The following is a 25,966-nucleotide window of genomic DNA, read 5'->3' on the forward strand; positions in this document are numbered from 1 at the left end:
AGGTTGGGAACCACCGTCTTGAATCTCATTAGGTATCTGTGAAGTGATTGGTTATTATTGTCACGATATTGTTTTGTAGGAGATGACCATTCCGTGGTGTCTGAAGAGGGCTGAGCTGGTATTCAAATGTGTCAAAGGTAAGACATTGATGATTGAAATCATGGCTGTAACGTGAGCTCCACCCATTATCTGAGTTTGTTTGACATCAGCATCATGTAGAGCCTTCGTCCCACTCCTCCCGCCCTGTGTTGCGAGCTTGTCGATAGTCTATTTTTGAATGTTTTTGTAGTTAAATCAAGTAGAGTAGTTAAATAAAACGGTATTTATATTTATGTATTGCATGTTAAAGATGGAGTGCTGTGATTATTGTATTTTTTGGTGACAGGTGACAGTACTTCATAATTAGACCCCTTGGTGTCGTTATGTGCAATTATTGCGAACGCAGTGAGCATTTACTATGAGACCCAGCAGATCATGTCTGTCTGTCTGTCTGTGTGTGTGTCTGTGTGTGTGTCACACTGTAACACCACCTGCCCGCCACCAGAGGGCGCAGCTGTATCACAAAAACACACGTGCACGCTCGCACACACACACACACACACACACACACACACACACACACACACACACACACACACACACACACACACACACAAACAACTTAACTTAAAAAAAAACTTAACTTAAAAAAAAACTTAAAGAAAAAACTTTTGAAAAAATCTTAAAAAGAAAAAACTTTAAAAAAAAACTTAACTTAAAAAAAAAAAAAAAAAACTTAAAAAAGTACGTCATTTATTCTAATTGTTATTGCAAACACACGTGCACGCACACACGCACATACACACACACACAAACAACTTAACTTAAAAAAAAACATAACTTAAAAAAAACTTTAAAAAAAAAAAAAAAAAAAAGTGTCATTTATTCTAATTGTTGTTATTGCAATTTACGAGCTGCGTTCGCTTCCCGCGTTCGCGCGTCTTACTTGTGTCTTCCCTTTGTATTTAGGGTTTCTTCCTGGAGGCTGAAACCTTGACAGTCAATCATGCTAATAAATTAAACGGTGATGTAGTGATATGACAATATCATCCCCTCCCCTTTTACCATGCAGCAACAGCTGTGGGTGCGGCTTCAGTTCAGGTGGATCACCACCCACCAGGCAAACCAGGCATACTTAATGAACTGGTGGGCGTGTCCACATAAAAACATAATTTTAACAAATACTGTATACTTTTTTACACTTTATATAATAATACTTGATGATCATGTTTTAGGGTGGAAACAAATCCAAGGTATATCACCTTTTTTCATTTTTAATCCTCCCTACTATAGTGTTCCTCCCTGTCCCCAGTTAACCCCTGGGGTAAAAAAAACGTAGGTTTCGTTTTTGTCTAGGTGGCCCAGCCTTCATCCAATCAGGATAGAGAGGGGCCTTCCACCAATCATGACCGAGCGGGGGCGGGCCTTGGTGTGCGTGCTGTTGGCCTGTCACGTGCCCCCCCCCCCCCCCCCCCCCCTGTAGTGCGTGCATGTGCACATCTTGTTACCGGGCGGACCGGGGGGGTTGTCCAAATCACTGAATGCTCCTTTAAAGGATCTCAAATGATCGGTCAAAACATGTGTAATCGTCCCGGTTGGCTGGCGTAGTCGTCCGGGCACCTCCTACAGTACGCTGCTAATCCAGCCCTGATGGTGTGTCGCGGGTTCGAATCCCAACGACCTTTGCTGTAATCAGTCGTCTAGGACTATACAGATCTGGGATCATCTCTATCACTCCTAAACTCTGGCATGGGTCGCCGGGCTCTAGGTTTCAAGCTTTGTGTCATGCAGTTGCATAATGACGCTATTAACTCCCCATAATATGAGAATGACAGTGTTTCGGGTTTTCTATAGGCTTCATGATGGAGATGGCGTCATGGGATGGAGGCATCTCGCGGACCGTCCAGTTCATTGTCCCACAGGTAAGGAATCACACATTTATATAGACCAGGTGAGGAATCACACATTTATATAGACCAGGTTAGGGCTTTAAGCAACTAGTCGACTATTCAACTAGTCAACTAGTAAATCCACTAGTCGACCTTGTTGGTACTAGTTAGTTGACTAGTTGATAAGAAAAAAAGTAATTAAAAAAATGTCCCGATTTTGTAGGCCTCAAGATCAGGTAGATTATAGTTATAGTCACCAATGTACACAGTTTTCTTTTCTTTTTTTTCTCTTTTTTTTTTTTTACATAATAGGTAGTTAAACAACTAGTCAACTAGTAAAAAATGACTAGAAGTGAATGCCCTAGACCAGGTGGTGAATCACACCTTTATATAGACCAGGTGAGGTCATATTACATTACATTATCACACTTTTGCTAATCTTTTACATGGTGAAAATAACAGATCTGCAATCTCACAGCGCGTCACATCGCAACTCCCTAGTGAGCTTGCAGATCGGCTGTTTCCGCTGCTTTTGTGCAACACTGACACGTCTTAACCCAGTCTGGGCGGGAACCCCTTTTGGTGTTTTAAGCATTATGTTATACTTTAGCTATTGAAAAATAGCAGATCTACAAGCTCATAGCGCGGCACCGGGTGCCGCGCTATGAGCTTGTAGGTCTGCTATTTATTTTTTTATCGTGAAAATGTGGCACAAATCTTTGAATATATATTCTTTCAGAGCGAACGTTTTTAACTCAAATCTTTGCTTCTGGAGGGTCCCTGGAAGAACATATTTTCAGATGGGGATGGCGGCCAATTACATATAATTTTTGGAATCGACGTCAGGCCTCGGGCCTAAATGGGTTAAGTATAAAATAGGACGTTCAATTCTGAGAAACACAAAAAAAAGCTGACAGCGACGATATCCATTTTTCACCCAACGCCCGCTGTGCAGAACATTATGAAAGCACACCTGGCGTTCTTCTGAACAAGAGCCTTTGAAAGCAGACACAAAGCATTCCATAAATCATATTCCATGTCTCCAGGGTCATTCTTATATTCAAGGCATAATAAGCAGAATATTTGTGTCTGTGGCCCGTGGGCACGAAAGCCCAAATGTGGCACAATGAGCCTGGCTTAGAATGAAAGGAGTGCTAGTCTGTAGCTGCGGATCACTCATCACCCTGGCTTTAAGCATGGCAGTGAAAGAAACGGTTTGCTTTGCATTCGAACGTCAGCCATCCTGTCCCTGTAGCTCAATGGAGGAAGACGTTCTCTGATTGTTTAGTATTTTTAACCCAATTTGTGCCCCAGACGTCTCCAGACGTCCTAGGAATTATCCCATGGTGTGCCCAGGACGTCTGTACACGTCTTAGCATATATATATATATATATATATATATATATATTATATATATATATATATATATATATATATATATATATATATATATATGAGCACGAAAACAGCATGGTTGTTTTTCACCACCTGTGCGCAACCTAACACACACACATAAACGCACATATTAACTGTATATATGGTGATGTCGGGTGTACCAGTACAGTACAGGGTACAGTAGAGGGACCCCCACGGTAACTGTCATTTCTCAACCGTTTCAGACGCGGGGCACCCTGGGTGCCGGCCTGTGGGTCTGGAACTCCCCCACCACCCCACACACACACACAGAGTTGCACCACTCACTTCACACGGGTGTGATTTTTTTGAACCCATGGAGACGGCGAGACCCACAGGCCGGTGCCCCACGTCCGAAACGGTTGAGAAATGACAGAGTTACTGTGTGGGGGTCCCTCTACTGTACCCTGTACTGTACTGTCACTGTACTGTACTGTACTGGCACACCCAAAATCACCATATACGTATACAGGTAATATGTGTGTTTGTGTGTGTGTTAGGTTGCGCACGGGTGGTGAAAAACAACCATGCTGTTTTCGTGCTCAGACGCACCCACCCAGCCACCCACACACACACATATAGCTCCGTAAGGGAGTGGTTGCACCACTCAAAAACATAAAATAAAGGCGAAAACAATGAATATACAGTAGAGTTACTTACTGTAACAGAACAAACAAAAATAATCACTTAAAGCGACTTTAATACTTTAAGACTTTAACACTAGCTGTACACAAAACATTACAATTAGTGTTTTTTGTATTTGCGTAGAGTGGCTTTAATGTGTGTGTGTGTGTGTGTGTGTGTGTGTGTGTGCGCGTATGTCTGCCTGTGTGTGAGTGCCTGTATGTTTGCGCGTGTGTGTGTGTGTGTGTGTGTGTGCGCGCGTATGTCTGCCTGTGTGTGTGTGCCTGTGTGTGTATGCATGCGTGTGTGCCTGTATGTGTGTGTGTGTGCCTGTATGTTTGCGTGTATGCATACGTGTGTGCCTGTATGTGTGTGTGCCTGTATGTGTGTGCGTGTGTGCCTGTATGTGTGCGTGTGTGCCTGTATGTGTGCGTGTGTGCCTGTATGTGTGCGTGTGTGCCTGTATGTATGTATGTGTGCGTGTGTGCCTGTATGTGTGTGCGTTCCTCAGAGCATCTCAGAAGAAATGTTCTACCAGCTGAGCAACATGCTGCCTCAGATCTTCCGTGTGTCCTCGACCTTGACCCTGACCTCCAAGCACTGACGGGAGACCCTCATCCTCCATGGCCCCAGCTAGCACTGACGGGAGACCCTCGTCCTCCATGGCCCCAGCTAGCACTGACGGAGACCCTCGTCCTCCATGGCCCCAGCCTCTGTGATCCCTGCTTTAACCCATTTGATGTCTTCTACATCCTGACAGTTTTCTGAAAAAGCTATGTTTCTATGTCAGTCGTTCTTCGATTTTTCAAAAATAGCAGACCTACAAGCTCGTAGCGCACCACTCGGTGGCGCGCTATGAGCTTGTAGATCTGCAATTTTTCAATAGCTAAAGCATAACATAATGCTAACGCCAAAAGGGGTTCCCGCCCAAAATGGGCTAGAGGGGCAGGTGCCGGCGAGTACAATGCATTGGAGCGTCGCAGTTTCCGCCCCCTGCGAGGGCACCGGAAGATAATTCCCCATTCATTTTTCCATAGACATTTCAAAACGTAGACCTTTAACCGTATTAATGCCAGGAACGTGGAATTCCTTTTTTTAAATAAATACTTTTTGAAAAGGCCCATTATGTGTAGACTTCTTGAAAATGAATTAATGCAGATGTTTAACAATAATTGAACTTTTGAGTTAAAGATCTATAAAAAAAATAACTTTATATGGTTAGCACACTATAGTAGGGAGGATTATATATAAAGAAAAAAGTGATATTTTAATTAAGTGAAATCACTGAATATACCTTTAAATTCATGGAGATTGATTTGTTTTGTCTCATTCCTGAGAGATTATTTGATGAGCGGCGGCGTCTCCAAGTTGTTGAAGATAGTCGTGGAAAGTGCAAAGGAATGTTGTCGGTATTGTATAGCTCCTATTCATTGGTATGTATCACAAAGATACAATATTATTTTATATTAATGTTGTATTATTATTGTCAAAATAAAATAATTGTGTGGTGGCCAACTCGCATTACCCACTTACTAAACCTGTATATTTATTTGACAACAAGTTGAGTTGTCTGATAAGTGAGTTGTCTCACATCATGTATACTTTCACTTCAGATAATTTTACAAAATCTTTTTATTTTATTATTATTTGTATTATAATTTTTTTATATCTGAACTTTTTTAACAAATAGCATTTTTTTCTCAAGGCTATACCCATTTAGACCTGAGGATGATTCTACAAATGGCTTTGTGGCAGCGGTGGCCGAACGGTTTGCGGAGCGGTCTTGATACCGGAAGGTCGCCAGTTCGTATCCCCGGACCGGCACGTTAAAATTACCAACGCTGAAGTGCCCTTGAGCAAGGCATTGAACCACTACCGTGAAATGTTCTATGAGCAGGGCCTGGCTGTAAACAAGTATCTGATGCTTAGTCCAGTTACCCTGGGTAAATATAGTAATTTTGCTTTGCTTTGCTTTTGCTTCTAAATCCTGACAGTTTTTTGAAAAACCCCATGTTTCTATGTCAGTGGTGCTCAAACATTTTCATGTCAAGGACCCCCAAGATTATATGTAATTGGCCGCCGACCCCCATCTGAAAATATGTTGTTCGAGGGACCCCCCCCCCCGCCCCCAGAAGCAAATATTTTAGTTAAAAACGTTGGCTTTTTCAATAGCTAAAGTATAACACACATTAACACACCAAAAGGGGTTCCTGCCCAAAATGGGTTAAATATAGGAAAAAAGCCTCAGATAGATTTAAGATGTGTTTAAACGTAGCAGCTCTGATTGCATGTGCATTGTGCAGTAGGTCTAGTGGTCTATACTTGGTACAGATAGTGAATTGAATGGGGCTATGGGGTATTGTGCTAATTCGCTTATTTCCATCATTTTTTTTTATATATATCCTCTCTTCATAATGTAAATAGTATCCCAAGCGGCACACTTTACTACTTATTTCGATGGAAATAAGTAAATTAGCACAAAAACCCAACCCCCATTGAGGGCTTATATTAGGGGAAATGGCCAATAATGCACTTTTGCACAAAATAACACCTGGACCTCTTTGGTGGGGACGTAACGACTACAAATAAAGGTAAGAAAGCCTTCTAGCATGGAATTCTCCTTTAAGTGTGAACGTGTGGGGGAGTCCGTGCGTTAGACCCTCTTGACCAACAGGTGGCAGTGTTCCTAAAGCTGCAGAAGGGATGATCAGACAGACAGACGGATGGTAGGCCTATAGTACATCTTGGCATTGATTATCAGTTGCATTGACATGTTGTCATATAGTTACTTATACTGTCTGAAACTGATGGGTGTTGACAGCATTAAAACTGTATTTGAAAAACCTCTGCCAACTTGTCACAGACATTACATAGGCCGTTCGGTACGTTTTGGTATTTTCTACGTTGTTTTTAGTTGCACTTGGACATATTCAGATGTCGGCCCATTATTGTGTTCCCTGCAAAGCTAGGGCCATCCATTATAACTAAACTATCGTAATTAATAGGGGTGCACGATTATGGAATTATGACCGATCTCCGATTATTTGCAGGGTCATATCTGCCGATACCAATTCTGACCGATTCCGATATTATACAGAGGACCACAATGAAAACAATCCTAGGCCGTAGGGGCTTGGCCCGACGCCTGTTAATAAAGTATTCAATCAATAAATAGCCTATAGAGGGTATGCGTGTGACATCATCATCAAACCAGGAAGTTATACAGGAATGCCTACTGAGTGGATAAAAACTACTTTCTGGCCTTGACAGCCCATGCATCCAAACAGAAAAGTCATATCTAATTGCATTAAACGACATTAAACAATGTTAAACTCACTTTGCCACTCGATTTGCCACTCGATTTCCCATTCTCTTTATGCATGCGCATACTCCCTATACTCCCTATACTCTTTTACAAGTGTCTGTTTTCACAACTCAATGAGAATGAAATGTAGAAAAATGTAAAGTTTATTTTTACTTCGTGCTAATCGTGCATCCCTATATACAGTGGTTTTAAAATGTGTTCTAACTCAGATGGACGTAATACCTAGAGGTATAAGAGTTCATTATTGTTGGTGCTTGCCTTGGTGTGTGTGTTTTTTTTTTGCAGGGCCAGATCTACCATATGGGCACTTTGGGCACCAAAGCTCCACAGAAAATGTCCCTGCTAATCCGAATGAAATAAATGGTGTCTAAAAAGATTAGTGTTTTATTGTTGGTGAGAATTAAGCCAGATGAAAAGTGCAACATGTGTAAAGCAGCAACAATGCACTAGATTAGCGGCTGTTCAAGGTGGGTGGGCCCACTGGGCTGTGTGAGGTCAGGTGGAGAGGTGGGTGGGCCCACTGGGCTGTGTGAGGTCAGGTGATTGGCTGTTGTTCAAGGTGGGTGGGCCCACTGGGCTGTGTGAGGTCAGGTGATTGGCTGTTGTTCAAGGTGGGTGGGCCCACTGGGCTGTGTGAGGTCAGGTGATTGGCTGTTGTTCAAGGTGGGTGGGCCCAGCTGTGCGCAGCTTATTTTCCGAGTTTTTAGACAGCTGGTGGATGGAAATTAAGCTCCACCTCCGCGGAAGACTTGCGCGGAGGAGAACGTTTCCGGGAATCTGGCCGTCGCGCAAGTCTTCCGCGGAGGTGGAGCTTAATTTCCATCCACCAGCTGTCTAAAAACTCTGAAAATAAGCTGCGCACAGCCGAGAATGTGCGCGGCTCTTTAGATAGTGTGGCAGCACCTAAAAGACCTACGTCCACCATCCAGCATTGCTTTGTTTTCATTCTGCATGCGTAGCGCGTCATGTGGCTCGACAAGAAAAGCTAAAAACACTGAAATAGACTGGTGAATTCTCTTATACATTTGCTTACTATGTGGGTCAAATAAAAATAATGTGTTTGTTACTGCCTGGCTGTCACTCTGGGGTGGGGTATAGGCGACTGGGTATAGGCCAATATAACGGCATAAAACTGCCCCAAAACAACCAAAAACAGCCATCACCTTTCTTACAATGTTGATTTGAATGGGTAACGCACCATATAAAGTCAGAGCACGGTCAAGCTCTAAGAAAAATTAGAGCTTGTAAATCTGCCATTTTCAAATGATTTTTAGACATTTTATGCATTCGAAATATTCTGAAACGGTGACATTCTGCATAAAGAGTTGGCCTACTTTCTACTTTTGGTACTTTTAAGTACATTTTTATACCAATACTTTTGTACTTTTACTCAAGTAAATTTAGAATTCCTGACTTTTGCTTGTAACAGAGTATTTCAATATTGCAGTATTTTAATGCTTTTGCTTAAGTAAGAAAATCTGTGAGTACTTTTCCCGTACTGCTCAGAAGCACTGACTCACTGGTCAACTGCCCACGCACACACACACACACACACACACACACACACACACACACACACACACACACACACACACACACACACACACACACGTTAAGTATGAAGTGAAACGCTGAAAATAACCAACAGACTCTTGGTTATTTTCAGCGTTTCACTTCTCCATGTTTTCCACACCAACATGTGCAAGAACTGAGGGCCGATTAAAAAAAAGAAAAAAAAAGATCCTAAGATCTCACACATTTTTAAAGAAATGTTCAAAAATAGCAGATACTGTACAAGCTTGCGTGGCGGCACGAAGTGAGCACGCCAATGTTTTAAATCAGGGGTTTTCAACTGATTGTGAACCAGGGGACCACCACCCTGACCAGGGGACCACCAGGGGACCACCACCCTGACCAGGGGACCACCACCCTGACCAGGGGACCACCAGGGGACCACCACCCTGACCAGGGGACCACCACCCTGACCAGGGGACCACCAGGGGATCACCACCCTGACCAGGGGACCACCACCCTGACCAGGGGACCACCAGGGGACCACCACCCTGACCAGGGGACCACCAGGGGACCACCACCCTGACCAGGGGACCACCAGGGGACCACCACCCTGACTTAGAATCAACCTGGGGACCACCACCCTGACTTAGAATCAACCAGGGGACCACCACCCTGACTTAGAATCAACCAGGGGACCACCACCCTGACTTAGAATCAACCAGGGGACCACCACCCTGACTTAGAATCAACCAGGGGACCACCACCCTGACTTTGAATCAACCAGGGGTCCACCACCCTGACTTAGAATCAACCTGGGGACCACCACCCTGACTTAGAATCAACCAGGGGACCACCACCCTGACTTAGAATCAACCAGGGGACCACCACCCTGACTTAGAATCAACCAGGGGACCACCACCCTGACTTAGAATCAACCTGGGGACCACCACCCTGACTTAGAATCAACCAGGGGACCACCACCCTGACTTAGAATCAACCAGGGGACCACCACCCTGACTTAGAATCAACATGTGGACCAGGGGACCACCACCCTGACTTAGAATCAACATGTGGACCACTGTTGTTGGGATATGGGTATGGGTGTAGGCCTATATATTTTTGAGTGGTGTAAACCACTCCTACAACTGGCTTTGTTGTGCAGAAAAAATGAGCATGGTTGCTATGTTCACCCTGTTCACCCGGGTGTGATTTCATTACAACTGGCTTTGTTTGTGCAGAAAAAATGAGCATGGTTGCTATGTTCACCCTGTTCACCCGGGTGTGATTTCATGGCTTTGTTAGTCTGTGCAGAAAAAAATGAGCATGGTTGCTATGTTCACCCTGTTCACCCGGGTGTGATTTCATTACGTCAGACATGATTTCATACGTCAGACAGGCTATATAAGACCTTACACCACTCAGTTCACACGGGTGTGATTTTTACACTACACATGCATCCCATATTATCTATGAATCCCACTGTTTCTCACCCCAGACTATGTCCATGGTATATTTATAGGTCTGCTGGTGGTCCATGGGAAATAAATAAAATACCCTTTTAAATGTATTAAAAATGTTTAAATATTTTGAAATATTATAACAAATTATATTCTAAGCCATATATGATGAAGACCTATGCAGTCTTCATCAGAATCATGACTCTGATGAAGACCGCATAGGTCGAAACGTTAGTCGTTCTGTATACTATTACTAGCACCTAATAAAAGGCTCTAAATGTCCGTGCTGCTCCAGTGTCCTCTCCTCCTTCTGCAACGTATGTCCTTGTCCCTGTGAAGCACCGGACTAGCCGGATTGAGGCGCGTTGGTAGACTCCCTTTGTTCCTAAGTATAATGGATGCCTTATAGCCCCTCCACCCAAAAGCACTGCACCAGCCCTCCGTTCTAACTACATATTTCCAGAACTCGTCCAAGCATGGACAGCTGCACATGCATATGAAGTCAATCTCCATCAGAGACTTTGCATCTCTGGCAGTTGGGAGAAACATTATTGAATATTCTATGTAATCTATGTGGAGTATAATAGGCCACTTTTTTTTAACGATTTTGTAACCCATTTTCCACCCCCCTGTGTCAATTATCTAATGTGATCCTGGGCTCGACACACCCTCCGCCAACCTGGGGAGAGCAACGAACTTGAACTCATGCTTCCTTCCTGCATGAGTGTCCAAGTCGCTCCTTTACACCTGACAGGGGGGAGTTTCCCTGGTTGGACGTATCGCGTGGAAGGAACACGTTATTCCAACCAGTTCCTTTCCCCTCCATCAGACGCCCCGGCTGGCCAGGGGGAGGCAGTTTAGAGACCAGTATTACGGCATAATACAGTAATACTGATTACTGTATAATAGGTTCTATTAAAAATGTTAAACTGCATTTGTCTGTGTTCAAACTCAGCTTCTTCTATGCAACGGTAGAGTCTGTTCTTCTATATAGCAGTGAAAGCTGGACCCTGAAGCCAACCTAGCAGAAGTCTAGACGGGTGCTGCATGCATCAGCAGGAGTGTAGGCCTACATGTTACCAGCCAGAAAGTGAGCCAGAAAGTGAGCCGAAATGAGTTTTCTTCGTCGGGTGGCTGGCATCTCCCTTAGAGATATAGGGTGAGAAGTTCAGTCATGCGAGAGAGACTCGGAGTAGAGTTGCTGCTTCTTCGCCTGGACCTGCACGGTGCACCTACAAATCATTTCTCAAAGGGGAAGTCGACCAAAGGGAATAGTCGATGGGAAACCTCCATTCAACACATCAAATTCATAGCAATTACATAATCAAGAAAATATACAATCCATAAAGCAGGCCATAGATTTGTGGCAACACAAACATGAAATGCCATTGACAATGAAGGGAAAATTTACGTCATATGTATAGACGAGCAAATCGGCCAACCAATCGCATAAATGCAGTTGTTCATGCGACGATGTATGATGATGATAAGAGCGCCCCTCACTTCACACGGGTATGATTTTGTGCCTGTATGTCGCGCAATGCACTGTGGGTAATGTAGGAAATGAGCGCACCGTGCCTCGGCTCGTTACATGAGCCGTTCTCAGCCACTGTATCGCCACATGAAAATATTTATATTTTTTTCATGAACGGATATCATACTAAAGCATGAAAAAAGCCTTGTTATACTGGCGAACTGGTCTTTTAATGCAGCATCCCAAAATGTATCTGACATAGTGGTACCCAGTACCCACCCAATTCGGTTTCCCACCCCGCTTTGATCTTATGCAAAGCAGGACGGATGTTCTGCCGATAGAGAAAATAAATGTGGCCTTTTGGCAGTTGAGCGACTGGAAGAATACGGTCAATACCCGAAGCTGTTGGAATCTGTGGAAATAATAAAGTATTGTGATTAGCGAAATTGCGAATTTGTTAGTATCTGAATAAGTCAGTGTTGAGCATAGTTGGGTGAAGCTGGCAAACGTGCCGTCAACATATAAAGTCTCCTAGGCAAGACAGCCCTTGTGTGGACCAGGTGGAGAATCTTCATTCAGGTTTGCCTATGTTGAAAATGGTTGTTTACAGCGGTGTAGACAGAGAAGTCCAACCAAAATGTTGTCTAATTTGTTTTAAGGTGGAGATAACAAAACGGTTAGAAGAACAGTGTTGCCTAGGTTTAAGTGGAAGACTGCTGCATGCTAATAGCTTTTTAAGGATGTAAGGATGAAGAGTTATTAGATTCCAATTGAAGCCAGCTATCCTCTGTACCTGAAATCCCGAGACATGGCCAAAGCATTTCCGGGGATCCCCAGCCAAAAACATTGAGAACTGGCCTATATAATGTATATTTCAAGAATCAACTTTATTGTCACATGGTTTACAGTAAAGTGGGTGAATTCTTTCAATTTGGTACACGTCAGGGTGACAATTTTATCCAACCATTCATTTCTTGTGCTGTACTGTACTGTACTGTACTGTACTGTACTGCCCGGACAGGAGTCAACCCACAGAGCCTAGTCCGTCCATGCACCAGAATCTGGTTCTCCCAGTCCCGGCAGAGTAGTTCCGGAGCAACGGATTGTGTGGCCTTGCTCATTCCCTGATGGACTGATCGAGGCTAACTACTGGGACGTAAGTCTGGATTTGATCAACCCCGGCTGGGTCGTCTGAGTGAGGGGTATGATGTTGGTAGACCCGAAACCCCGTTGACCTCAAGATACACCACTGAGGATACGTCCCAGGTGCATCCATGTGATGTATTTTTAGTTATATTGTTATTCTCATATTGTGGTGTCCGAAGTTTTTGCCAGTTTGCCAGTCAGTAGGCGTTGTCTAGCCTGGTGAAACCACTCCCCCTGCTGGACAACATTTGCATTCTGCCAGCAAGGAGAGTCTGGGAACTCTCAGGCAGAGATGATGTACTCCGGTCCAATTCTGGCCGGAGCGATATGCAGCTGTATGAGGCCGCTAGAGGCGGGATCAACGCGAGACTTATGACATATTGAAGCGCTGCCACAGGGCAAATGTAAACACAACCTAACACGACTACAACTCGAAATTATTATGGAGATATCAAATGTTTGTCCCGCTGCTTCCAGGTTCATCGTTTCTGCTTGAGAGATCCCAGATGCAGGCAGGAGGAGGGAACTGGTGAACTCAATACTGCCTCAATCTGGCGGAGGCGGGTTAGGCGCTGTCACCACGCATATAAATCAAGGAAGCAGGCACGACTGCAATTCATCTTAATGTCTCATTGTCTCAATGTCTAATTTTATCGGGTGCACGGTCTGGGAAGAACCTGATAAACAAGAGAATACCAGCACTCACGGAACTGTCCTTAAAGGAACTTTATTGTTTCCATAGGTTTTTAATCTGAGCATTTCCCAGAGTATAATTTTCAGTGGTCCTTGTATATATATTTTGTACCTTCCTTGTCTGGTTAAATTTGGTAATGTGTAAAAAGGCTGAGTCACACCTGACAAAAGACCATTGATATGAAATATTGAGACTGTACATGACCAGTACATGACCAAGACATTTCCCTTCAGGAAGGGTATGGGTATTTGTGATGGGGTGACGGGGCTAAAGGAAACCAATACTAAAGTACGGCTTTCCCGGTGGATTGTGGAGGCCATCCAACTGGCTTATGCCAGTACAGGGTTGCAGCCTCCTGAAGGCCTGAGGACACAGGATGCTGCCATACCCTGCGTAGAGCAGGGTATGGCAGCATCCTGGGCACTATTCAATGGTGTTTCGATACAGGATGTGTCATGTGTGTACGGTTGCAAGTTGGTCATTTCCGTCAACTTTTTGCAAGATTCTATAACCTGGACGTGGCGGAGCTGCCTATGGCTCACGTAGTCCTGGGTGTCGCCTCTAGACGAGGCAGGTCACGTACATAGACTTTTAGGTTCGGGTAACTTATGTGAGTTGACACTGGTACCTAGGGCATAGGGCATACCCCGGAGCATTTAGGTGGACCAGGACTGTCAGCTCAGTTAGCCCTTGGAGCATATAAGGCATATCAAGTTTTCACATGGCGAGTATACGTGCATTTATACCCTCGGGCAAGAGGGCACGTACTGTGTCATGGCGCAAAAGGCCCATTCATAGTCGAATGAAACTGTGTGCCTGTGGCACCCAGGGGTCCCTGGAAGGGCCTCTGCTGTGTTTATATGCTGGTAGAATCTAAAGCAGCAGCATCAAATATTTGCAAGAAAAACAAAATAGGTCAAAATGGGCAGATTGTTTTACAGCCCAAATCGTCTTCCATTGGCCTTCATTGAGTTGAGTGATTGACAGCTGACATGACAAGCCTCTGTTACAGGTCTCAGGGCTGATGAGTACCTCATTAACAAAACTGAACCTGAATAAACAGGGATAAAGACGGAGTAATGAAAAGATTTGACGTGATGAACCGGAAGCTGCGCTCCTTATATTAGGACCCCAGAGAACCCATGGGGTAGAACAAACGTTCCGTCCTCACGGCATGTTACACTTTGCTAGTGCAATTAATTTATCACAGTATAAAATGTAAACCTTCATAAAACGAAATTATTAAATAATTAAACAGGTTAGGTTTAGGTGTGCTGCCCCGTGGGAGGTTATGTTAGGGTGAGGGTTTGAGATGGTTAACATCGGTAGACAACTTGACTGTGTGTGCGTGCGTTTGTTCTCTTGGCTCAGTTCTCTTGGCACAGTACCATGGGTGTGTACGCATAACAAAACCATGATGCTTCTATGCAACGATTGGTATGAAAAGCATCATTGAAGCTGAGAAGGGCCATGCCAGTGTCGGCTTTGGGGATTAATGTGGTTGACACGCACTGTAGGAGGAGAAGATGAGTTCAGATGTACCAGTGCCACTGTCTGCTATTTTGTTTAAAGCTGCATTACACCTCAAGCAGACATTTTAATTCATTGTCTGGTTTGGGTGTTATTTTGTGGATTTTGAGGAATAAAGTGCATGCTATTCTTGTGTGATCCTCAATACAGGATTTGATATATCCAGACTAAAATTATTAGTATTGCCGCCACCACCAATAACCATAGTACAGCAGCTATCTGCACCCGGGGACATCACTATGCCAGCTTGTGAATGTGATGGACATTTCCATTAATGTTTTATTTTGACATGCAAAACAAGTGATCAATGATATTACCAGAACACAAATGTATATCCTACAGTACTAATTGACTCTTGACATGTCATCGTGTCTACTCTATTCCACTGCGCTACACATTTTAAAATAAGTAATTTATCAAAATTTATTTTTGAGGAAAAGCCGATCTACACGCTCACAACACATTACGGCATGTTGTGACCTTGTAGATCAGCAATTGTCCTTTCTTCTTAGCCTATAATTACAGTAGCTATATAGTTACTCAACTTACCCAGCAAGACTGGGAAGTTATCCACTGTATACTGGCAGATGGCCGTCCTGAGACAGGCATTATATGTGGCATAATGCATGGTCCAAGTATATTCCATGTTTGGGATTTCAATAAATGGGTCTTATACAGTAAGTAAGTACAGTTGCAGTCCGAGAAAGGGACACTTAGCTACAAAGGTGAATGGTAAATGGTGCATTTATATAGCGCCTTTATCCAAGGCGCTTTACAGAGATTGTGCATTACATTCACCCATTCACACACACATTCATACACCGATGGCAACGGAAACCATGCAAGGCACCAACCAGCACATCGGGAGCAATTAGGGGTTCAGTGTCTTGCTCAAGGACACTTCGACACTAACTCTGGGGGAGCCCGGGTTCGAACTGGCAACCTTGCGGTTGCCATCCAGGCACTCTACCTCTGAGCCACCGCCGCCCCCTGTTCAATATACTGCAGTGTGCAGTATACTTCATATTAGGTTATTGCAGATGGCCTTTCAGGACAGTGTTACTTGGGGACATGAGGAGACAGGAAGTTCTACAAGCTAAACTAGTTTTGCGTTTGTCAACGTAGCTTAAATAGTTGTGGTGTCAAATAATTAAGGTGTGGTACTGTACTCTATGTTGTTGCGAAAACTATGCAGATGACAATGGAAACATACCTGAGATTCAAAACAGATAATTAAGTACATGATGAGTACATGATTAATGAAGGCCATGTCAGGATTTAAAGGAATGCAGTGTCACAATAGTATAGTTTGATTGGGGTGCCCAACCTTGATCAGAGCTGAGGAGGAGGATCTGTGGATCAAGGGTTTCCATGAATTATGCTTGTTGAGTGTTATTACGATTTAGTTGTAATTGTAATTTGACACTTTGAAACACTTTCTCTCAACTGACAAAAAATATAACTATTTACTTGTCCAGTTCTGCCCTCTTTAACAATGATGTCATGCCATGTTCTTTTCCACTGTGGTCATACAGTTGACTTGACTCACACATACCATGACAAATGTGGTACCGATATTGCATACAATACCACAAATCTCCTGCAACATATTAATGAGCATGTCATCCTGACACTATATATTTGAAATTGTGAATTAAAAAAAAATATATATATATATACGGACATACGAACAACGTTCACTGGTGTTCACTGTGTTGTTGTGGAGCATTTGCTATAACAAAGTAGATAGACTAGACCCCAGTAGTGTCATTGCTGTAACTTGGTATCTGCAATGTGATGCTGTTATTGCAGGGTGAACTATGGGTAGCATAATTGATGCCTTACAGCCCCCCCTCCCCCCACCCCACCCCACCCCAAATCACCACCAGCCCCCACTGGAGGGGACATAGGGTCTGTTTTGGAATGAGGGAACATAGGGCTGAGGGAACATAGGGCTGAGGGAACTTGGGTACGGTCCCGTCCTACTTTGCCAAATACCTAGATACAGTAGGCCTAGTTATGAATATGACTATTGGTTCACACTTATTTTATATTTTTTAAATAGGCCTACAGCAACAAACAGTAAACATTATAGGCAAACGGGGCGGCGGTGGCTCAGGGGTAGAGTGACCGGATGCAGGCCCGCGGGAAGTACTTTACACTAGCAGGGGCTGAACGTGTACCTGGGGTACACAAAAATGCGCGTGCACGCGCATCATGCACGCGCATTTTCGCGCATTTTTACGCGCAAACGTGGCCTTTACTTTCCCTCTCCACACGCAAGTTATATATGAACGAACTGACACAGGCAATTAACCAGGATAAGGTGCCAATACTGTGATACAGCATATTTAAATCTCTTTTTTTTTCCTTTCTCTCCTGTTCGAGGGGGGGGCTGTGCCTGGGGGGAGGGGGTGCTACAGCCCCCCCAGCACCCCTACTTCCCTCAGCCATGACCGGATGGTAACTTAAAGGCAATGTCATGTGGCACGGTGATTGGTTTAATTATTGTAACGCCCAAACCACACCTATGCATAATATAACGGGTAACGGAGGTGTTTTATAACCTGACTCCGCCAGATGGGGCAGCAGAGAGTACACTGGGTTCCCCCCTCCTGCTCCCATCTGGGAACTCTAAGGCAGACTTGATGCCCGGCCACAAAACGGCCTGGCCAATCAGCAGCAGCTATCCCGCCTCTAGCTGCTGCTGATTGGCCAGGCCGTTTTGTGGTCAGGCATCAAGTCTGCCTGAGAGTTCCCAGATGGGAGCAGGAGGGGGGACTCTCTGCTGCCCCATCTGGCGGAGTCAGGTTAGGTGTTTTAGGGATTTAGACAAAACCAAAATACCAACTTTAGTGGGGGAACACCCCTTCCCAACTGCTAAATCCAAAAACAGTGTATTTAGAAAGATCCGATGAAAATGGAGCCCATAGTCTCTTGAATAGCTTTCATTCAGTCACATTTTTGTCATCTGGAAGGCTGGAATGTTTTAGTGCTTTTTAGTCTAGTTTTAGTCGACTAAATATCATATCATACGATTTTAGTCGACTAAATCTACAGTTGATTTAGTCATAGAGTATAAAGAAGGATAGAGACTGATCTGGCGTGAAGCTCCGCCCCCTCCGCTATTCATGTCAGTGGAAGTTGCTCAGTGGCGTTTTGAAGCACCCGGAAGGACCGTCTCAAAACGTCTACTTCCGCATTGGACCACCACATTTTGGTGGTCCAATGCGGAAGTGCAACCGAGCGCTCAATGTTAAAGCCCAGCTGCACGGGGTTTCGCGGTCATGAATCCACGGGTCCGCCTGTAGTCCATCCTCTTACCACTAGGGCCCAGTGCTTCAATGTTGGAACGTGCCTCACTGGCCCCTTGGATTTAGTCGACTAAAAGGTAATTTGTCGGTCCTTGATGCCGTCATAATGACTGATTTTACACTTGCTGAAAATAGCCGATCTACAAGCTCACAACGCGTCACGCTGTGAGCTTGTAGATCGGTTATTTTCAGCATGCAACCAAGTGTAAAATGACTTATACTGGATCTCTTTGTCCAGCTAGTCCCTTCCTAACATTTTAGTCTAGTTTGTATTTGTTGACAAAATTGTCACTATATTTAGTCTTATTTTTAGTCACCGTAGCTTAGTTTTCATTTAGTTTCCATTTAGTTTTCGTCAGTGAAAAAAGGTATAGTCGGCGAACATTTTTGGTAATAGTTTTTAGTCGACGAAAACAACACCGCTCCCCTCCCCTCCCTCGCTCTCCTCTTCCCTCCCACCACTCCACACACACTGAAGGAAAGTCCTTCCTACTACAAGTTGAGTTGAGCAACATCTCTCTGTGTGTGTGTCTGCTGCATCGGCCGAGGAAGGATCTATGGTAGTCAGCAACTTGATTCATGGAGTCTCACTCAAGGTAAAAACAACGCAACTGTAAAACTTGTAGAAAGAAAGAAAGAAAGAAAGAATGCACACACACACACACACACAAACACACAGTGGTTCACTTTTTCAGCTGCTTGGAGGGATCGATGGTCGAGGGAGGCTTATTTTCTGGTCAATCCGACAGTTAGAAACAACATGCATGCGGGCTTTTCTTCTCTCAAACTTCTTCATTGTATCTCAGAGAGAGAAAGAGTAGCCTGTATGAGATAGAGAAGCCAGCCGAGAAGTATACGTCCTTCTTCGGAGCACACACACTGAACACATACACTAGTATAACGCCAACGCGGCTTCACTTTTGGAACAAAACAAAAATAACTACTCGTGCGTAAAATCTGCGACTATTTATGGACCGTTAAGGGCAGCGAGGAACGATTGTGTGTGTGCGTGTGTGTGTGTGGTGGGTTAAAATGGGATCCACGTCGGCGTGTGTGTGTAACTGACAGTGTGTGTGTGTTTGGTCGGCTCTTTAACGGGGTAACGTCAGGCTTTGTGTGTGTGTGTGTGTGTGTGTGTGGTGGGTTAAAATGGGATCCACGTCGGCGTGTGTGTAACTGTGACAGTGTGTGTGTATGTTTGGTCGGCTCTTTAACGGGGTAACGTCAGGCTTTGTGTGTGTGTGTGTGTTTGTGTGTGTGTGTGTGTGTGTTAAAGCGTGGTGGTCCCTCCTTTATAAGTTTAACCCAGTCTGGGAGAGAGAGAGAGAGAGAGAGAGAGAGTCTCCTTTGGGGATTGACGGGGTGCCAAGTGCCATGGTGGCACTATAGTGGCAGCCTGCAGGACTCCACTCACACACTCACTGCCTGCCACTGACCCACCGGCTGTACTGTTTACACTTGTATGTATGTATACATGACTGATTGAACATTGTATTCCACAGTTTGTAGAATGGGTAGACAGACAGGAGAGTGTTAATGTAACACATGCAGCTCTGTTTACACCTTTATTTAATTCCAGAGAGAGAGAGAGAGAGAGAGAGAGAGAGAGACTGCTGTTTGGCACATGGAGGGCTGGCTGGAGGGGGGAGGGGGGGGAAGACTTATTATAGAGGGGGATTATTTTAAAACTGACTGACACACACGGTCCAGAAAGAACCCTCTCTCTCATGGCTATTTGAACTCTGAGCGTGGCTGCAAATGCAACAGGTCCATTTGGTTACATTTGTGTAGACATTCAAAAGGGAGCTCTGAGCTCAAAGGTTCCGTCTAAAAGCTATTAGTTAAATCTCAGAGATAATTACAGGCTACTAAAGGCTATTAATGTTAGGGCAAGGCTATTTTACACATACACAGTCCTAATAAATCCTCAGGGCTGTTTTAAGTGCATGTTCCATATACATTTGAATACAGTTATATATTTGAATGAATTCCTTAACGTGTTGCTATCTCTCCTTGGCTTAATGACGCTTGTTTTGCACTCGTTTCTGTTTTTTCATGTAAATGTTTGTGTATATTATGTTGTATAAGTTGCATACTTTGTGTTGTATACTGCTTGGCTGCATGCCCTGAAGAGGGTCCGTGAAAGAGATCTGAATGGGATATCGTTGTATGTACAAAAGGTCTATTCAATCTCAGATATAAAGTATTTTAATTATACTAAAAGGCTAGCCTGTACATAATCGTTTCACACTATTATTGTTCTCGATATATACCGTCCCCTTTTATGTTACAGAATTACAGTATTCGAATGATTCATTGAACAGTCAACGATGGCTCTGTTCCACTAGTACCAAGTGGCTTCTGTGACTACTTTGATATTACCATACCAGGGACGTGCACACATAGACGTCAAAGGGGGCTTTCAGCCCCTGCCCTTTTACCCGTCTGTAAAACAACGGCCCTCTCCAGACCACGGATGCAGCATTTACTATGGTGAAAGAAATGCAAATGCCCTCCTCTCCTTTCCATGCCATTGCCAGAAGGCAGCATTCAGGAGAATTGCCTTTTTCCCTCCCCGAAGTCTCCTGAGCTTGGAACGCAGCATTTTGCGTTGAACTAATTCGTTTCGAAATCCATGTCGTTACACCACATCTCCACTAGCTAAAGAGTGTTTGTTTGCACCCCTAAAATAGCCGATCTACAAGCTCTGCGACGCTTGAGAGCTTGTAGATCGGCTATTTTCGCTATTTTTGTCCAAAAGTGCCCTCTTATACGGGATTTCAACCCCTGCCTCATAACACTCTTCACGTGCCTGTACCATACGAATGTCGCTTTAGTTTAACCACTTTGTTTTTTTTAGCTGATCTACAAGAACACAACGCATCACGTTGTGAGCTTGTAGATCGGCTATTTTTTGGTGAAGGTTCACCCTGGAATAAGAAGTGCAGGTTTAAGTGTTTGGAACGCCAAGTGTATAAAAGTTATTTTCAGTCTGTCTATATTCTCTCCACTTTTTTTCCCCCTCGTGACCTACTTGTCTTTGGGGAAAAGTTTTACATATTTACGTACCGTTAACCCATTTTGGGTTTCCAGCATTATGTTATACTTTAGCTATTGAAAAATAGCAGATCTACAAGCTCATAGCACGGCACCGAGTGCCGCACTATGAACTTGCAGGTCTGCTATTTTAGAAATATTGTGAAAATGTGCCTCAAATCTTTGAATATATATTATTACAGAGTGAACATTTTAACTCAAATCTTTGCTTCTGGATGGGGTCCTTGACATGAAATATTGAGAGCCACTGATAGAAACATGAGGTTTTTCAGAAAAAAAATCATTTTAAAAATATTTTTTTTTAAATGTTGACGTCAGTGGCCGGATGGGAACCGGAAGGTTCACAGTTCGATCCCTGTGGGCTCCCAGAGCCAGTTGGTGTCCAAGTGTCCCTGAGCAAGACTCTGAACTGTGTGTGTGTGTGTGTGTGTGTGTGTGTGTGTGTGTGTGTGTGTGTGTGTGTGTGTGTGTGTGTGTGTGTGTGTGTGTGTGTGTGTGTGTGTGTGTGTGTGTGTGTGTGTGTGTGTGTGTGTGTGGATGCAAATGCACAATCTATGTAAAGTGCCTCGGATAAAAGCGCTAGCCTACCGGTATATACAGTCCATTAACCATTATTTGACAAATGTGCTCTACAAGTACCTTGAACCCTATGGCGTCCATATTGTGATAGCCTGGCTGATCACAAACATTCCCTACTGTGTGCTTGTGATCTCTCTGGCAATGGCCTGTCACAATTATTACATAATTGCCTAATCACAATCATTCTTTTGCATAATTGTCAATGGTTTCCATGTTGAAAAATGTCCATACATTACATTTTTTGTTGTTGCAGAAATAGCAGATCTATACAAGCTTACAAGTTACAATAGATCAACTATTTTCGTGTTTTTGACAGTCCTACCGCCAGGCTAATAATGGCAAATGTTGGATGAAGGGTTTTGTTTAGTTTAGTTTTTTAGATTTGTTTTTTGTGCCTTTTTATTGATAGTCACAGTGAAGACGGACAAGAAAGAGATAGAGAGAAGGGGAGAGACACGCAGGAAAGGTCGTCAATGAACGGGACTTGAACACGCAACACGCTGTCAGGCCAAGAGCATATAATATGTGGCATGAATGATGCGCCTGGACCCCTAGGCCAGCGCCGGGCGCCTGCATGTGTTGGCTGAAGGTTGCCGATCTATACAAGCTCTTTACAGCAGCATGCCGCGTTGTTGCAACACGTCGCCGGTGAGCCTGAGATTGGGTTTTAGAGTCTTATTAGAGAGAGTTAAAAACGCTAGAGGGCTTTAGAGGTCCTGACACGGAGCCCTGAGGGACTCCCTGGTCAACTCTTAAGTATAGGGTTTACTAGTATAGGTGCTTATTAACATATATAGGAGCTATAATAAAGCAACCCGAAAGATGTTCCCCTCAGATTGGTGCTATTCAGCACCCCTTTGTGTCTAGAGTTTAGTTCCCTTTTTGAACCCATTTAGACCTGAGGATGATTCTACAAATGTCTTTTAAATCCTGACAGTTTTCTTTAAAAACCTAATTTTTCTAATGTCAGTGGTACTCATACATTTTCATGTCAAGGACCCCCAAACAATGTATGTATTTGGCCACTGACCCCCATCTGAAAATATGTTGTTCCAGGGACCCCCCCCCCCCCCTATACATTTTCACGATTTTTCAAAAATAGCAGACCTACAAGCTCCTAGCGCGGCACTCGGTGCCGTGCTATGAGCTTGTAGATCTGCTATTTTTCAATAGCTAAAGTACAACATAATGCTTAAAACACCAAAAGGGGTTCCCGCCCCAAAATGGGTTAAGACCGGGAAAGCGGCCGTGTCATCTTTAGATTTGAGCTACAGTATGTACAGTAGCACATTGGATACCAAAATGTACTTTGGCTGTTTGAAAATAGCAGATGTACAAGCTCATGTCATGACCCGTCACTTTGTGCCGCACCATGCTCGCTTTTGTCGATTTTGTTTTGTTTTTGAAAGATCGTGAACGTGCGTGCAAATCTTATAAAGCAAAACATTTTTGTAACTATAACTTTGCAATACCTTCATGGACCACCAGTGGTCCACCGACCACCTGTTGAAAACCCCTGCTCTATAGCAATGATTGCTATCAGAATATAGTGATTTAACCTATTAACAAAACATTTTTGTTTTAACCAAAAAATACCCTACCCTTTAAGTATTGAATGCTGTACTTGTAACAAAGTATTTTTTTTACACTGGCATTGTTACTTTTACCACAGTTCACAAGTCCACCACATTTCCTTTTGTCCGTCAGCATCTGGACTACTTTTTAAGTAGGAACACGGCGGTGTCTAAAAGCACACATCATGAAGGAAGCAAAGGGATCAAAAGGTTAAACAGCTCCAAGCCATGACAGAGAGACTGTTATTGTCACCATGACCGTGACCCCAGCGCCACACAAAGACCCTCTCTGCCTCTCCAAGGACCACTCCACTGTTTCATTCACTTCAACTAGACTCCAGACAGACTGCTCTCTTTTTGTCTCCACCAGGCCGAAGGCATGGGGAGAGAGTATGTTTTGCACTCCGTCCGTCCGTCCGTGTGTCTGTCCGTCCGTCTGTGACCAGCTAATCTCCGGCACCGTTAACCTGGTCGATGCCAAATTTTGCACACACACTCCCTGGATGCCAACGATGAACCTCTGCCCCAAAATGTCCAGAACGGCCTGTTATAGCGCCACCAGGAGGCCGCTTTGTGCAAAGCAAGTTTTTGGACAGTACACCTACAGATTTTGTCCAAACATCACGCAAATTGGTACACAGTCTCTCTAGAGCAAGGGTTTTCAACTGATTATGAACCAGGGACCACCACCCTGACTGAGAATCAACCTGGGGACCACCACCCTGACTGAGAATCAACCTGGGGACCACTACCCTGACTGAGAATTAACCTGGGGACCATTGTTGTGTTGGGAGGGGGGATATGGGCGTGGTGTGGGGGAAAGAAATTAACCTTCCATATTAAACTCATGTTGCTGTTCATTGTAACTTACTCTATGAGTAAGCAGACACTTGCGATTGATTATGGGCACATTTCCTTATAATGGTGACTCAACCAGGCAAACCGGTACGGTTTCCCTTGAGATTCTAAGGGCCTGTACAGACGAGGACGTATTCGGTGTTTCTGGGGCAAGTAATTAGCCGATCTACCCTTTTTGTCACACGGAGACGGCGTTTTGGGGGACTTTAACGGCTAATTTTGAAACTACCTTCCAGAGTGGGAAAGTTTGGAGACGCGACTTTCACGTCTCCGTGTGTACAGCGAATGCCGCCTAATTTGCTGATGTCATAGTCCCCTCGCCCCTCCAAACTAACCAGTGTTAATGGTTTATTTCACCATAACCACTTACATATAAGTATCACAGCTATTTTATATTTGCACATAATGTCTATAAATCTCTTCTCCAAAAATAGCCGATCTGCAGCCCGCACGCATGCAAACCGTTGTTGAGATTGAGCAGGCATGCACGAGAGAGGAGTTGTGTGTGTGAGGAGCTGATCACAGATAGAGGGAAAGTGTTATATTTGACCTATTATTTATGCTATATATTATTGACCGCGTCGCAGTCACAGTCACAGAGAGAGAGAGAGAGAGAGAGAGAGATGCTGCGTGTTAAAAAATAGAAGGGGCGCGCTCTCTCTCGCTCTCTCTCTCTCTCTCTCTCTCTCTCTCACACTCTCTCTCTCTCTCTCTCTCTCTCTCTCACACTTACTTTGTGCTTGCTGCTGTTTTCAGAAGAATTAATCCAAGGTTTGTCATATATTATGGTTTAGTAGGCATACACTTTAGCTGGTCAGTCAGTGTGTGCAGACTCAGAGAGAGAAGCAGCACTGCTCTGCTCATTAAATTGATATGACGCATATGCGCATCTGATCAAGATAATTAGTTATTTGGCAACACCTGTGTGAAATACCAACGCTTTCATATAGCCTTTAGAATAAGCTTTTTCTTTTTTTTGTGGCCTTCTACAGGCCAGCCATGTGTACTGCATCTTTATCTTGAAAACGAAGCAGTTTACCGGTCTCGAGTGGACGTCGTACATAATTAACATAACCGCAATGTAGACGCAGTAAAGTTTTATATCGTTCACAAAACTTAGGCGGGGAACAGCCCGCGACGTCCTCGTGAAGGCAGCCCCTGACTCACCTTTCTGTGGAAGTTCTTGACATCCGACTTCCCAGTAACTGACAACATCGACGCGTCATCGTTTGTCACCAGATAATTTACTGCATTGTTTCTAACTTGTGGTCAATGCAATAAATCTTCACTTTCCTACATTACTAAATGCATGGTCAGGGACCACATTCAACACCTTCACGGACCACCAGTGGTCCACGGACCACCTGTTGAAAACCCATGCTCTAGAGCCATTCAACGAAACAGGTCTTTCAGATTTCTCGGACTCCATCCTGATTGGCTAAGATTGGCTTCCAAAGTTCGCAGGAGTGCTCAGTTT

General features: G+C 44.1%; 2 protein-coding genes across 4 annotated transcripts in view; both read left to right on the forward strand.

Annotated features, from left to right (window-relative positions):
* ferry3 (FERRY endosomal RAB5 effector complex subunit 3) overlaps nt 1-5,490 on the forward strand; it is a 28,736-nt gene extending 23,246 nt beyond the window's left edge. Inside the window, exons 12-15 of one of the 3 annotated variants that reach the window (XM_079501763.1) lie at nt 80-137; nt 1,875-1,961; nt 4,478-4,611; nt 4,650-5,490. In XM_079501763.1, the coding sequence (XP_079357889.1) occupies nt 80-137; nt 1,875-1,961; nt 4,478-4,611; nt 4,650-4,685 (315 nt within the window). In that variant the 3' untranslated portion in view covers nt 4,686-5,490. Of the gene's footprint in view, nt 1-79; nt 138-1,874; nt 1,962-4,477 lie in introns of all 3 variants that reach the window. The other 2 variants (XM_079501764.1, XM_079501762.1) reach the window with 2 other exon arrangements.
* A 13,343-nt stretch (nt 5,491-18,833) lies between these two features.
* The window catches only part of LOC306923716 (solute carrier family 45 member 3), an 83,966-nt gene continuing 76,833 nt past the window's right edge, over nt 18,834-25,966 (forward strand). The window contains exon 1 of the mRNA XM_079501983.1: nt 18,834-19,017. The gene's annotated coding sequence lies outside the window, so the exon portion shown is untranslated. The remainder of the gene's footprint in view (nt 19,018-25,966) is intronic.

The sequence above is a fragment of the Electrona antarctica genome, assembly GCF_951216825.1.
Source record: "Electrona antarctica genome assembly, chromosome: 5".
Classification (NCBI taxonomy): Eukaryota; Metazoa; Chordata; class Actinopteri; order Myctophiformes; family Myctophidae; genus Electrona; species Electrona antarctica.